The 16,497-nt window shown below is 30.9% G+C and overlaps 2 protein-coding genes across 2 annotated transcripts; both read left to right on the plus strand.

Moving 5' to 3' along the window:
• The first annotated feature begins 290 nt into the window (after nucleotides 1-290).
• Nucleotides 291-4,025, plus strand: LOC133307308 (non-symbiotic hemoglobin 2-like). Its single transcript, XM_061507797.1, has 4 exons — nucleotides 291-388; nucleotides 508-622; nucleotides 1,153-1,266; nucleotides 3,879-4,025. The coding sequence occupies exons 1-4, from the start codon at nucleotides 291-293 to the stop codon at nucleotides 4,023-4,025; spliced, it is 474 nt and encodes a 157-aa protein (XP_061363781.1).
• Nucleotides 4,026-6,996: 2,971 nt separating this feature from the next.
• On the plus strand, nucleotides 6,997-15,318 carry LOC133307309 (uncharacterized). The gene is made up of 13 exons (XM_061507799.1): nucleotides 6,997-7,010; nucleotides 7,599-7,737; nucleotides 9,182-9,376; nucleotides 9,527-9,649; nucleotides 10,891-10,928; nucleotides 11,020-11,176; nucleotides 11,390-12,423; nucleotides 12,490-12,571; nucleotides 12,890-13,099; nucleotides 13,223-14,815; nucleotides 14,898-15,005; nucleotides 15,122-15,172; nucleotides 15,307-15,318. The coding sequence occupies exons 1-13, from the start codon at nucleotides 6,997-6,999 to the stop codon at nucleotides 15,316-15,318; spliced, it is 3,756 nt and encodes a 1,251-aa protein (XP_061363783.1).
• Nucleotides 15,319-16,497: the final 1,179 nt, after the last annotated feature.

Genomic DNA, 16,497 nt, shown 5'->3' on the forward strand with positions numbered 1-16,497 from the left:
TCTAAGATTTTAGATTAATAATTATGTTAATTACATGGAAAACTGAAAAGACAAATTATTTTACCATTTAAAGTTTTAAAAATATTTCGAATTATTAATTCTTTGAAAAAATTATTATCTCTTAATCATGCCAACTGTCACCCACCACAAGCAAAGAGATACGTTTCAATAACAATAACGGAAATTAGCTTAAGCTGATCTTCTAGGCTTCAATTCCTATGTAAACAAAATTCTGGGGTTCAAAATTGTTGGATTGGAGAATACAAATAATAGAAAGGAAAAAAAGGGATATGGGTGTTTTCACTGAGAGACAAGAGGGTTTAGTGAAGAGCTCATACGAAGAATTGGTACAAAACATTACTCACTATAGCATTCGTTTCTTTACCTTGTAAGTTTTCCCTCTCAATGTCTTTCACTTTAACTTTTCATTTTTTTATTGTTTGTTGTGTTTTGAAAAGAGATGGTGTGAGCCTAATTCTCTTTGGTCTTTTGTTTAACTGAGAATAGGATATTGGAGATTTCACCAGCCACAAAAGACATGTTCTCATTTCTAAGGGATTATGATGAAATACCCCAGAATAACACTAAGCTCCAGTTCCATGCTGTAAAGGTTTTCGAGATGGTAAATACGATCCAACATAAAATTATAGATATTTTATATGATTATAAATTTAATTTAATTTCTGTATCCAAAAAAAAAAAAAATTAATTTCTTTACTTTTTATTTTTATTTTCTACAACGAACGTAGTGTTACATATGTACATGCATCCAATATTCTTATAATACCAATGAATATTTGATAATTTATAATTTATATTTTTCTTAATTTGAAACTCTTGTACTTCTATGAATATGTGATCTCAAAAGAATATTCAAGTAAAGACCAGTTACAAGTACAAGTGCTTAAGATTTGTTTTAAGAATGAGTATAAAATAATGCTTACCATTTAAATATCGGTACTTCGAATTCGTGTTTTATATTAATTTTGTATTTAATTTTTTTAACATATCAGAATATCATATTAGGCTTTTAGATCCTGTTTTTGTCATGTCGCCATTGTATTGTATCCTAGCTATTAGCATTTTCTGATTTTTATTTTTTATTTTTCTTTGTCATGACTACCATGTCATATGATATTTTAAGAATTGTAGACATGTGAAACAGCCATTCGACTTCGAGAAAAAAGAGCTATAGTGGCAGATACCACGTTAAAGTATTTGAGTTGTATCCACATCAACAAAGGAGTCATTGATTCTCATTTCGAGGTATGATAATTACAAATAAATTTTGCAAACTTATTAAATTTTACATATATGGGGCCTGGATAGCACGGACACGCTCCAAATTGAAAATTTTGCGTGTCGGATGGGATGTGCAAAATGTCTAAACGAACCAAACCGATCCATAACCAAACTGCTCCACATTTTAAAAATCGGTTATTTTCAAAAATCGATTTCATATGAAACTGCATTTTTTGTCAAAACTAGAGACGGAACAAGATAATCACTGACATAAATTTTGGAGGGATTAAATATTTCAGTCAAAGTTCTTGATAGAATCTAAATTCCGTCGAAACTTTCGACAGAAACAATTCTGTCAAACTTTTCAACGAAAAATAATTCTGTAAAAAAATTTGACGAAACACATTTTCATAAAAAAAAATGACAGAAAATAATTTCGTCAAATTATTTTACGGAAAATATTTCCGTCCAAATTTTCGACAAAAAATATTTCCAGCAAAATTTTCAACAAAAAACATTTACAATACGTAAAAAAATTTGACGAAAATTTTTTGACGAAAAATATTTTGGTCAAAAATTTTTATCAAAATATTGTTCGTCATAAAATTTTTTCATAGAAATGTATTCCATTGAAAATTTTGACGAAATTTTTTTTGTCAAAAAGTTTAACGAAAATGTTTCCGTCGAAAATTTTCGACGAAATTTGAATTCTGTAAAGAATTTTGATGAAATTTTTTTCCGTCAAAAGTTTCCGAAGGAAATGTGTTTCAAGGAAAATTTTGATAGAAATATTTTTTCGTCAAAAATTTCGATGAATATGTTTTTTTATGAAATATTTTTAGGGAAGTGTTTTGACAAAATTTATATTCCGTAAAAAAATTCGACAAAAAATTTTCCGTCAAATTTTGATGGAAATATTTTGCATCAAAATTTTTTGCAGAAAATTTTGATTGAAAAGTTTTCCGTAAAACGTGAACAATTTCTATAAGAATCATTTCGTCCTGAGAGTTCCAAAACAATGAAGATTCTTGCAAGAAATAGTTGGTCAACTACTATAACTAGGAGAAACAAACGACTACTTATAAAAATAGCACAATCCATCAAAAATCGATTTTCAATTTGTTAAAAGATCGGTTTTGAACTTGATAACTGGTTTATGGTTCATAACCGGTTTTGATTTAAAACCGGTTATAAACCACAAACCGGTCTTAAAATCGGTTTTAAACCGATTTGGACAAATTAAAAACCGGTTTTTTTTTTTTTAAAAAAAAGTGATTCGGTTTAAAATCCAAACCGTTTAAAACTGGTTTGGTTTGGTTTTTGACAATAACCGAACCGAACCGCTCCATGCACACCCCTTCAGACACGTGTCCGACACGGACACACTCTGACACGCTCGGACACGCGTTCCACACGCGGTCAACATATGGGGACATGCGGTCAACTCTTCGACATGTTCCGACACATTTTTCCGATACGCAGTCAACTTTTTTCGACACGCAGTCAACGCTTGGACACGCTCAGACACTTTTTTTTTTAAAAAAAAAATCTTAATTTTATTTTGTTAACTAAATGTAAAAGAAATAATTTATAAATTAATTTTTTTCTGTTATGAAATTTGATATAAAAAATTAACAAAATACGAAAAATTATTTATATTTATGTTATGAAATTTAAATATTTGATTGGTTATATGACTTATTATGAATTTTTATATGTATTAAATATGAAAGTGTCTCAACGTGTCGAAATATGACAATTTTTAGAATTAACGTGTCAGCGTGTCGTGTCGTGTCCCGTGTCCGTGCAGGCAATGAGATTCAGAAATGCAATAAATAACCACCTTTCTTCCATTTTTCGTTTAAAATTTGAAATAAAAAAGGAAAGAAATAACTAAGGTAAATTATTATAAGTTATTTAAGGAAGGGACTATTAATATTCTTTATTATCTATTACAGTGCTCACCTACTAATGAGTATTATATATATGGAAAATATATTTTTACAGCCACTTTAGATAAGGTTATCTACAACTAACTATGTTCTTTCGGGATAACATAGTTATAACATTAAAGTTGCTTTTTTACTCTACGTCAGCAAACAAGTTCTGAAAAGTAACTGAGTAGAGAAAAAAAAAAGTAACTTTAATATTTTAACTATGTTCTCCCGGGAGAACATAGTTAAAAATGGTAGCTGTAAATAACCTTATCTAAAGTGGCTGTAGAAATGTTTACCCCTTTATATATTTTATATGTATTTTAAAATTCAACAAAAATTAAAAATAAATTGTAAATAAAAAATTAAGGAAAATACTTAATAATATATATAATATTAATTCAAAATAATTCGAGTTTAAACTTTTAAATGATAGAAATTAATAATGACATTTTCATTCTTTAAGGAAAAGTACACTAAGAGGTTTAACTACTTTCATGAAAGTGGACTCTAATTTAATATTTAGTGATGAATTATTTTTTCTTGTTTCTCAATTATTCTATTAATTAAATATTTTTCAAATTAAGATTCATTTACAAAAAATAAGAATAGAAATAACATTATTATTTTGAAAGTTTCATTTTAAAATTTCATTATTTTGAAAAATTATCAGAGCTATAACCATAAGATAATGATTTGTAGGTGGTTAAAGAAGCACTGCTGAAAACAATAAAGGAAGCGGTGGGCGACAAATGGAGTGAGGAATTGAGGAATTCTTGGGAAGTAGCCTACGATGAATTGGCAGCTGCAATTAAGAATGCAATGAGAGAGGGGTCATCTTCAACTTAGGATCTATTGCCACGATTAAGTTAAACATTTATTTTTATTATTCACTAAAACTTGTTAAATAAGTTCCTGTTATAAATGTTGTTAATTTAAACTAAGTAAATTATTTCTTGGATAAACGATCTTAAGTTATTTTTAACTTTTGTAAAGACTATTTTATCCGATTTCCGATTTATAGTCTACATAATAAGTCCAAAACAAGTTATGTGTTTTAAAAAAATTTAATTAGCTCATTTAAATAGAATGAAATTATTTCTACCAAAATACTTCACAAATATGTTTTTTCATAAATAAATTCAAATACCTTGAAAATAAAATTATCAATTAAATAAATTTATTAGTTGCTTAAGTATGGTAGAAATTATTTTGCATGACTTTGTATCTTTTTTCTTAACCGAAATTTTTTTAACCACGAATAGTCAAAATGTGTTTTTAATCTTTTTATTCTAAAAATAAATTATGAAGACCAAGTTTTTAAAACAATCAAATAAAAAATAGGTATGCAAACAATTTATTTTTGTGTTTAGTTTGTGAAATCAGAAAGTTGTTTTGGAAAACAAAAATCATTTTCAAAAACAGAAATCAAACAAGGCCTGTGTTTTTGAATATTTTTGTTTTGGTTGACTTTAATTTCCCTCTACACCAGGAGTTTGAATTGGAAACATCATTGAAATGATGAAAGGATTAATCCATGCTATAATGTTTGAATCGTGGTTGAATTTTTATTTTTATTTTGATACATGAATCGTGTTTCAATTGAAATACACAGAAAGCTATTTGTAATATAAATATATTAATTTTTATAGATATATTGTTAATATCATAAATATTTTAATAATTCAAATTAAAATTTTATTCTATGAATATGAATAATATTATAATGATGAAGAGGTGAATAAGTAAAGTATAAATCTTTATAAAATTGCTTACAAAAAAAAAAATCTTTATAAAATTAATTTTTTTTATAAAAATAACTATGTCATATAATATTAAATATTATTTCTATTCTCAGTAAAACTATTTTATATTATATTTAATTAAATGAAATAATATATACTGAAATTTACACACACATAATATTAATATATATGTATACAAGGAATCAACTTATACGGATATATGAATAAAAATTCTTATACATTAATAATTGATGTTACTTATATCTAATTGTTTTCATGAATTAATTCTCATGATTTTAAAAAGAGTTTGTTTTTTCTAAAGTTACTTTAGATAACTTTATCTAATGTTCATCGAAACAACGTCGTTTTGGGACGAAAATTAAGGTGTTTTAGTAATTTTAATTTATTTCAGGGTTATAATAGTTTTTATCATTCTAATTTTTTAATTTTTCAACTCCAAAACGACGTCGTTTCGATGAACATTAGACAAAGTTATCTAAAGTAACATTAGATACTTTTTTTTCCTTTTAAAAAACATTGTATTGAAATTAAAGAAGTTAAACCCTATTGCTTTGCCTTATGTTTTTTGTGCCCTAAATGGATGTCTAAGTTGATGTGACATCTGTTTTAAAATTATGTCGAGTCTCTAATTTTAGGAAAAACTTTGTCGAAATTTTTTTATGAAGAGATTCATTTTTAAGGTTGTGGTTTTTAGATTTCTGGTTAATTAAGCAAGATCGTCAAGAAAATCATTCATCGAATTCAAGGGAAGAAGAGAGTCAAATCAAACCTTCAACAACGTCAAGGTCAACTATCAAACAAGATTGCTGTGAATACCTTCAATATTTCCCTTTATGAAGCGATAGGAGATTGAATTATATAGAAGATTTCTTATTTTTGTTAAAAAAAAAAAAAAAAAAAGAACACACGAAGGGAGATTGTATCTTATTCTTTCATGATTAAATAAATTGTAATTTATTCCTCAATTTGCCATCTTAAATTTCAGACACGGAATCCAGGTGTACAAGATTTTTTATTCAGACCTCCTCTTACATATAATTGGGAGTACAAGTTATTGTGTCATTTTCGGTACTATTTTGTTTTGTTTAATTAGGTGTAACGTTTATTTATTTATTTTTAAAAATGTCCTTTAGTTACCAAAAAAAATTATCCTTTAGATAACTACACCTTACAACAGAGTAATTACACAAAAGTGTAGTTATTCTATTATAAAATTTAATTATTTTATCAAAAATCTCAAAATAGTGAAATACTATAAACACTGTTTAACATAATTCAATACGGTAATTTTTTTTAATATATCTATCACATTGTAAGGGGTAGCTATTTCAAAGCAACTCAATGCTTAATTTATTACCACCAATATTTTCTTTTTAATTTTTAAAATAAACTCAGGAAAAAATGTTTATCATTTTAAATGACATAATTTATATCATTTTACTCTCACAAAAAAGTAGGACCCACACCTTTGTTTTTTTTGTCAACTCTCTCTCCTCATTTATCTATCTCTTTCTCTCTCTTAAAATAACACAACTTTACATCCTTTAAAATTATATACACTTTACCTAATAACTTATACTCAGTTTATAGTATATGTGATAGTTACAACTTACAAATGAGGTTTAAGACACAATTCAGAGTACAACATATATGCTCGGCAACTATTCAATTTTTTTTAGTCTATTCCCTAGATCCTTCAAAGGAATGAAAAGCAGAAAAGGAAGAAACTTACGTAATTGACCGAAACTTATATAATTGGACCGCATGAGCATAAAAAATTAAAGGTACTCCCCATCTTGAGTTCATTATTCAATTAATGACTTCCAAAAGTACCTTCTCAAGTTCTTGCGGTCTAATAGAAATAAAAGGGGTTTTTGAGAGAGAGAAAAAAATGAAAGAAACAGGGGTTGGTTAGCATAGCACCATATATATAGTACTTATTGTGTTTCTTTTCATATGTTACATATCTCTTGGGGTATCAACATCATTCACATTGCACTGATCAGTGTGGAAACCATATACACTTTTCTTTCTGCAGTGCATATAGAATTGGAATGGCCATGTCAAGGTAAAATTCTCTTTTCTTATTTCTAAAATACAATACACACCCACATCCACAAAGATTGTAAATTGATGCATAGAAATCATAATAAGTTAAAAAGAATGAGAATTCATGACCACATATAAAAGCTTTATATTACACTACAACTTTTTTTGATAATATTATCACTCTTTTTTTAAATGATATTGTCTCTCTCTTTTTTTTAAAGAGAGAAGCATGGCTTCTTGCTGAGACATAAATAAGTGGGATTCACCATTTAAAATAAAAAAAATAAAAAAATAAAAAGCTGATGCAAAGTTCTATGTATATGCAAGAAGGTTAATTGTTTCTCCAACAACACCAGGAGAAACAGTTAACCCTTTTATATGTACCATAATAACTCTAACACGAACATTTGCAAATATTTTATTACAAAATAAGATAACGATAATATTTGTTCATTTTCTTAGATCATTCTTCATGAAATCATTTCTAAAACAAAAGAACTAAATATATGGAAGAACTCATTAAACACCGAGCAACATTAACTAACAATTCAAGCACGTACGGTACTTTTCATTATTTCTAAGCAAATGGTATGATTCAACGTGACAGTGATGAAGTCTATTACGATAATGAGAAACAATTCAAGGATAGAAAAGGAAAGAGGGAAACATGCCATTTGAATAGGCATTGCAGAGATAGATTTCAGGAGAGAATGGATTTCAAGTTCTATGACTTTCAGGCTTTTGAGGTTTATCTCCTACTCTTATCTCTCTCTCTCTCTCTCTCTTAATGACCTTCATCTTTACAATTATTTAATTTCAAGTTCTTTTGGCATCATCATTTCCATTCCATGATCTAAATATACATACTAGTAACTGTTGAAAGTATCTTTTTCTTGGGTGAGATGATTATGCACTCTGGTTTTTTTCTTTAGTTTGTTATTATGCTGGTTCTTTTATTTGCTAAATAAATGTACCAAGTTCTAGAAACTGTTTCTCCATTTTACAAGCTTAATGTCAAAGAAGTTTTCATTAAGTCATAAATTGGCTATTGGTATAGTATTGAGTAGGTCATTTTTGCCACTTCACAATGAAAAATTGTTTTTGTAATTAAGAGTGCTGACTTCAAATTCAGATTTTACCAGGGTGAATTTTTGACAGATAATTTTGGACTAGCTTCCTTTTATAGAGTCAAATGGCCATTTTTGGATTTATTTTTCACCTTTGATCTTGGGGTGGGGACAAGTTAAGATGAACAATGACATTTGTCCTCATAAAATCAGAAGGCCGGCAGAACTGTAATTTTATAATTGATATTTATGATTTGAAAAGATAATATTAAGGGTACCTCTTAATGTTCTTGACTATCATTTTCTTCATTGGTAATATGGGAGTTGGTTTCTTCCTTTTTTCCTTATGTGTATGAGTGAATTGCAAACTATAAGAAATAATAACCTAAACAAAGCTCAGGGATGTGCAGGTATTTGTGTAGGAAATACTGATATGAAGTCTCGCTACCACTTTGACTAATAGCACTCTATTGAGAGACTTGCCAGCTACACTTCATTCACTGCTCTAAATGCTCTTATTTTTTTTTGTCTTTTCTAGTTGTTAAACGACTCATGTTCATTAATTCATCTTTGCCTCGTGGGTTTATGGCATACATTAAAACAGTTCATGTACTCTTCAGGAAGGCCATCTGCCAGCAGATTAGAAACTCCATTTGAAAAATGAAATGAAGACAGATAGAACTTGATTAGGAGATCACTATATAAAACAGTTTTCCAAAAAAAAAAAAAAAAATCTACATTTACACTGAGAGAAATCATATGGTAACTTGATTTGTATCATTTACTTGTGGGATGAGATTGACTGCTAAGGTCTGTCTACCTTTTGGCTGTTTTGAATTGTTGGATAGTGAAAACTATATTGGGAATTCCAAATTCAAGTACAAGTAATGAAGCCCCACGTTAATTAGAAATGGACTAAACGAGAGCGATAGAAATGAAAAGACTCATAAATCTAATATCTTAAGGTTTTTGGTTGACATGTAGTGTTAAGTCGCTTAACCCATTGACGGTAGTTCTCCACTACCTACAAACTAGAATAACTACATCATCATCTTTATTGCAAACTAGTTGAGGTTGGCATTAAATTTTTGCACATTTTTTTATTATTATTGTTATTATGCAGGTAGAAAATGGGTGGAACAAGCTTTTTGTCTCTATTATTTCTATGGAAACGGGGAAAACTATAGCCAAGTCTGGCAAAGCATTAGTACAAAATGGACAGTGTCAATGGGAAGACTCTATGTTCAGTACTATATGGATTTCTGATGATTCTCTAAAAGAAAATGAAGGCTTCCTCCTTAAGCTTGTTATTTCCATGGTCTGTCCATTACCTTTATTGCTTAATTATTTTCTGGCCAATTCTTGCTTGATTATGTATCACAAAACTTCAGATTTTCTTTTGTTTATTTAATATTCCCTATGTTAACTTACTCATGCTGAAATGTGTCAAATGGCATTGTTGTTATAGGGATCAGCCAGGTTTGGGACCCTTGGTGAGGCCACCATTAATTTAGCAAGTTACATTAGGCCAGAAACTTCTACTGCATCCTTGCCTTTGAAACAACATTGTTCCCATGGGACAATCTTACAAGTAAGACTTCTGTTTCTGTTCAACTTACACATAAAACATTTAGAAGATTAAATAAGAATAATACAACACTATCCCCAAACCATAGTCAACTAACGATTTAATTTGCATTTGACTATAGGTTTTCTTTCTTCCAGGCAATTCTTAGGTGTTAAACAATTATTTCCTTAAACATGTTAGAGACAAATTTTGCTTTTAAGGTTTAAGTTAGAGAGAGAGAGAGAGAGAGAGAGGGAGGGAGGTGTAATGAATGGAAGTAAACAATATGTTAGAAACAAACTTAGATGGATTAAGTGGTAACGCAAAAACACCAGCGAGCAGTTAATATGAATAAGTAATGGGTAAGCATAGTTGCGCTACATCGAATCTAATGTGCAAATGCTTCAATAAAAAGGACGAAGAATCAAAGTCATTTGCAAGGTATTCAAGGTTGGGTTGTCTCAATTCACATATGAATGTACAGAAGTTAAAAGCTTAGAGGCTTGTTTAGATGATTCAGTAATGTAAAATCATTGTGTTTTTAATTTGTTCAACTCATGAACAAATCATTGATGAAATGGATTCAATTTGCATAAGGTTTATATTAAAGTCATGGTATACCATTCTACTGGTAATATTGAAATCATGCCATATATTACTTAGATTTCGAAGTTAATAATAAATTATAGCCTACAATTTCCCTGCAATCAAGGCTTGCGGGGGTTCAGCTGAAATTGGGAAAATGAAAAATGAACTAAATTAAAACTTCGAATGCAAATTGTCTTACACTCTGCTTGGTATCGAAGGGAAACTCTCCAAGCCACTAGGTTTGGTCTAGTGATGAGGAGTTTGGGTAGGTTGTATTAGGTTAATTATGTGTTCAATTCTCACTTGTATTCAAAAAAAGAAGGGAAACTCTCCCAAAACCTAAGCTATTTGATAAAAGTTTATAAATGATTTTTGTCAAAATTTATCAGATTATATTAATGTTCTTTTTTCAAAACTTTTCCAAATGTACCTTTTCTATAATGCTTGGTGTAAGAAAAGTTTTATGTTTGTAATCCACTTTTTCAACCAAGTAATAAGGATTTTCACCTTCCCCACCTAACACACCCTAATATTTCCTTTACTAAGTAAGTGGAGAGAATTAGCATTCCAAATTTTCAACTGGACAATTTTCCACTGTCCCGCTTTCAGCTGTACGAAGTAGAACCTAAGTTTTTGTACAATTGTTAAAAAGCCTATCCTTTTTCTTTTTTTTTCAGGTTAAAATTCAGTGCTTGGCACCAAGAATAAAAACTAGGTTTGCTGTTTATGGAATAACTTTTTTCTGTTTTAACTTTATGTATGCTTATGATAATGAAACATGCACTCATTCCAAAGGTATACTACAGGAGGGATGCAAATTCATATTTGGAGGAAGTGAGTGTTGGCTATGATAACATAGACTGTATATCCGATGCATCAGACAATACATTCAGCAGGACTAGTAGATCTTCACATTGTGACCGATTGGAAACTAGATATTATCGAGGAGAACCTAGCAATAAGGTATGAAGATTGTATTGCTACTTTTGCGCAATTAGCCTTTTATACATACACCTGATCCCACTGTAATTTTTATTTTTTTAATGGTCCTAATCATGCATATACCTCATATAGTTTAAGCAACTTATCATTTTCTTTTTTTTCTTATTTCCCCTAGTGTTAAAAGTTAAATTTGGCTATCTTTCAAGACAATAAAATCACCTTCTGATGTTACAGAAAATAAGTCCACTGGCAACATTTTCAGATCATGACGTTGACTCTTTGGAGAGTTCCTTTTCCTTTTGGATTGAAAAGTTTCCCCAACAAAGTAATGTCAGTGGATTGAAGAACAATCTGAATCTGAGAAAAGATTCAACTTACTCTACAAATGGCCCCTATCTCTATGATACCTCCAGATCAATATATTCATCCTCTACTAGAGTAACATCAAGTTTAGGGGCACAGCTGCAAGATAAAATCGAAGACTTTGAGAAAGTTTCGCATGCCAGTGACTCAACATTGACAAGGAGTGTTAGTTCATCTAAAGATCTCCTTGGTGCAGCACAAGTTACAATCGAGTTACTTCATGGTGAAGGAAAGTTGTGGGAAGAAAATGCTAGAAAGCTGATGATTGATGTGGAGAATCTGCGAAAGGAGTTAAAGAAGAAGTCAAAGAATAAAAAAGATCTTGAAATGGAGTTATTAGCATCACGTGAAGAGAATGATGGATTCAAGGAAGAAATTCATCGACTAACCACCATGGTGAAACAAAATAACAGCAGAAATCTTGAGTTTCAGATAGAAGAGATGGATAATATCATAAAGGAGTTGAAAGATGAGATCAAATATCAGAAAGGACTAAATAGTGGCTTGGAATTGAAGCTTAAGAAAACACAGGAGTCAAACATTGATCTTGTTTCCAATCTCCGGAAATTAGAAAAGACAATAGAGAAGCAGAAAATGGAGATTGCTGATCTATCTATGACTAGTTTGCAGTTTCAAGATGCCGAAAATAATAGCCATGGGCTTGAAGACAGTGAGGAAGAGGACTTCAGTTTGAGCAAAGAAAGTTTACCAGAGAAAATGAGAAAGGAGTTTTGTCATTCAGGTGTTGATCTTAGTACTAATGAAAATGCAATAAGATGCCTGCATGAGGGGATTGAACTACAGGAATTCTGGAACTTGGAGCTTGAGCACCAACTTATGCAGGAGAAACAAAAGAACATGGAAAGTACTATCCAGTTTCTGCAGAAAACTATGGATGAGAAAGATCAAGAGAAGCAAACTGAAAGACGTTTTATGGCTCAAAATTTGGAGCAAAATGAGGCAAAATGGAGGAAACAAATTTCCAACTTTGAAAAGAAGTTATCTGATGGTGTTTATGCTTTTGGCAATGAAATCTTAGCTTTAAAACAAAGGGTGCAAGATCTTGAAGCTGAATTTGGTGTGGAGCATGGAGATTCCAGAAAGGATCTTATCATGTCTGGTTCCTTTTCTTCCAACTTTCCGCTGTTTCACTCTGATACTGCTATCAACATCACTGAAGTATTCCTCGACTTACATAAGCAGCTTCAGCTTTCGGTAGAAAACCTGAAGGGTCAAGATTCTCATCTTGGTCAAACGACACTCACCAAAAATGAGAGTTTCAGTACGTCAGATCTTTCAAAAAATGCAGGTAAAATAGATTTAAAGGAATTGACAGAAGCAATCCTGTGTACCATTATACTGTTAAAGAAGTTGCTTGAAACAAAGGCTACTTCCTTTGAGTATGAGATTAATTCTCATGATGAGTTGGTCAGGAAAAGAATCAGAGATGATAATGAGTTGCAGAATGAAATAAGAGATTGCAGTCTAAATGAAAATATATTCTGCATTTCTAGTCAGGAATTGAGAAATATTCATGGACAACTGGTATCCGAATTTATACAGCTGACTGAAAATCAAATGGTTGAATCTGCAGAGACCAACAAGCTGAAATCTGATAATCTGCTAGGGAAGGAAAATTCCAGTGCAAGGTATTCCATGCTAGAACTGGAAACCCAAGTTCCTGATTGGACAAAGGATTCCGAGACTCTAGTCAACAAGGATGATGTAAAGAATTTATCTGAGTTGGAAAGTTCAGATGATGAACAAAATGCTTTGTTTGAACTAGAAGCAGAAAATGTGCCGTTATCAGAACAGATAGTTTGTTTGGAAGCTGAAATAAGAAATTTGATTGAAGAAAAGGAGTCAACTCATTTGACGCTGGAGAACTCTGAAACTGTTGTCATAAATCTCCAGGCTGAGATCAGGAGAATGGAAACTAAAAATGAGGCACAAATAGCTGATATGAAAAGAAAGGAAGAGAGCATGCAGAAAAAATGGTTAGAAGCTCAAGAGGAGTGCAGTTTTATGAAAGTAGCCAACTTAGAATTACAAGGTACAAATGAAAAATTGATTAAAGAATCTGAAACTCTTCAGACAACAAATGTTGAGTTAAGAATGCAAAACTTGGAGTTGCATAACCAATGTACAAAATTGAAATCTAAACTAGGGGAATCACAAATTGCATTTTCTGGTATGTTGAAACAAGTTGAAGACTTGGAATACAAATTTACTTCAATGCTGGAAGAAATTGCTTTGAAAGAAAAAACCATAAATGTAGACCTAGATGCACTTCTTCAGGAAAGCAAAAAGCAAGATGAAAGGTATAATATGGAAGAAAGATATTTAACACAGATGTATTTGGAGAAAACAGCTGAAGTAGGTAACTTGCTGAGCGAGGTTGAATACCTAAGACACCAGATGTCTGGCATCTATGATAGACACAAGAGGATAGCTTCTAATATTGTACTCGAGGTCTATGATTTATGTGCTGATAAAGCTATGCTTGAAGCTGCTCTTCAAGAAGAACAGGAGAAAGTACAGCTACATGAAACCAAACTTGATAATATTGCAGCAGAATATGAAGTAATGGTGCAAAATTATACAGAAGAGCTAGCTGCTACCAGGGCAAACCAAGAAACTCTGATGGTTAATCATGAAAAAGTAGTTGTTTTGTTGGAAAACGTCAAATCAAATGAAGAGAAACTGAAGAACATTGTTACAGGACTTGAGGCGGAGCTGAAAGCCTCTGAACTTGAGAGGCTACAAGCAACAGAAGAAATTTCTGAATTAGAAGTTCAACTTCAGAAAACAGAAATGCTTCAAGATGAACTCTTCGTCCTTAAGAGATCACTATATGAAGCAGAATATGAATACAGAAGACTGGAAGCTTCGTATGAGATGCTATCCTTAGAGTATGAAGAGCTGAAAGCTAAGAAAATATCTTACATTCGAAGAATCTCAACGATTGAGAAAGTTACAGCAGAATTGGAGGACTGCAAGCACAGTAAAGTTGAGCTTGAGGAAAAAATTTTGCGACTGGAATGGAATCTAACCACAAAAGAAGCTTCAACACGAAATAAGGCTCTGCTAAAGTATGAACTTGCCCAAATGACAAGAGCAAATGGTGAGCTACTAAGGGAGAAAGATGCCATTCAGGAAGAGAATGAAGAGTGCCAGAAGAAACTTAAAGATCTCGAAGAAAAGCTGAAACAAGAGAAAGATGTAACACAAGACCAACATAATGCCAAAGATTGTAGTACTTCAACTACTTCCCAGGATGATTTGAAGCTCTTACAGGTATGTACAAGTAACTTATTCTCAACTTTTTTTTGATCCACTAGAAGACAATGGGATTCATAACTTTGGCTTCCACTTGCAGAAAGAGGATAGCTGCAGTAGTATCAAATCCAATGACAGGCCATTCTTATTGCCACATCCTTACAATGTTACTCACAACAAGCTTCTGACAGAACAATGTCCCAAGCTGGTATAATTACTGTTTACACTGACACCAGTCTCTTTATTCATTGTTTGTTTTGATGTACAAGTCATAGGAATGTGGCTGATTTAAACTTTTCTTGATCTCAATGACTACAATTGTAGGAGTTTTCAAGTCATAGAAACTTATTTCATGTCTATGAAACTGCAATCCTGGTAGTTCTTTCAAAATTGCAGGGGATCCATATTCTCTTTCTCCTTTACACCAACAGTTTTCTCCCCTTTAATTGCCACCACTTTATTCCTGCGTTTTTAACTTATTAAAATTTCTTTGGAGCAACGTTACACAGCTAGTCAGCTAGAACTATTTAATAGAATTTAACTGGAATTTATAAAGATTCATGAATAAGTTAAAGTAGCAGGGACGGCTCATTCATTCGAAATTCCACATCGGCACATTCCAGAAAAAATCCTGGCGAGAAAACTCTGGCTATATAATAATTTCCATTTCTTATCCTTCTTATAGCTTGCACATCAATATCCAAAACCAAACTCTATTATGACGTTGCGATCCTCCACAAAACCATTTCCCAAGATCACCTTGTTAAATAAGTACACAAGAAATTAGCTTTAGCTTAGGTAAGGTGACAATCAAATAGCTTTAGATCTGTACACTTATTCTACAATTAATTTAGTTGCTCCAAAATTTTATTATTTTTTCCTTCGATTTATTGTAATAAAAAACAGATCAATGTTCTGCTTGGTAGTACTTAAATTAATAAAATCTTCAAGCTAAAGCAAGGGAATAATAAGTTAAACATATGGCTAATGATCGCCGTAATGAATTGACCATTCAATGGGCGAGTAAACTAGATTTCAGGGAAGCCCTAATTTCGAATCAACTGATAGCCAAGATCAACAATATCTTCAAATGAACAAATTCGTCTACTTCGAGAGGAGAAATTAAAAAAAAAAAAAAAAAAACAAGATAACTATAATATTTATTACAATTTATTTTTGTAGTATATAAACCTTTCGTATGTAGTTCCTATAATAACAAAAGGGTTAAACTTTTCTCTCTGTTAAAAGCAGAGAAATTTCTTCTATTGCACACAAAAGAAGCTACTTTTTTATTTTTTTCCTTTTTCAATGGACCTCACATGTCTCTTGCGTGTGAAGAAGAAAAAACTTCTCTCCTTTACAATTTAGAAATAAACAATGAGATTAGTATTTCATACATTATAAGAGATCATTTTATATCTTATACATACATAAAAATATATGAAGCACATTTTTTTTTCTCTTCACATAATTCCATATATTTTTATATATATGTAGAAAATAAAATTATCTCGTATAACATGAAAAATATTAATCCCATGAGCAATTAACCATTTAAAGACACCAAAAACATGCGAAACCGAACAACGTTTAGACGCCAAAGCCAATCAAGAATTATTTGAGAAAAAGACCCTGGTAAAAGATGTACCGTACCGTAAGAGAAATAAAATTAGTTATTATTTGTGATTATTTGAGCCAAA

The sequence above is a fragment of the Gastrolobium bilobum genome, unplaced genomic scaffold (assembly GCF_033153095.1).
Source record: "Gastrolobium bilobum isolate Gb01-03AN ecotype WA unplaced genomic scaffold, APGP_CSIRO_Gbil_v1 utg23374, whole genome shotgun sequence".
Lineage (NCBI taxonomy): Eukaryota > Viridiplantae > Streptophyta > Magnoliopsida > Fabales > Fabaceae > Gastrolobium > Gastrolobium bilobum.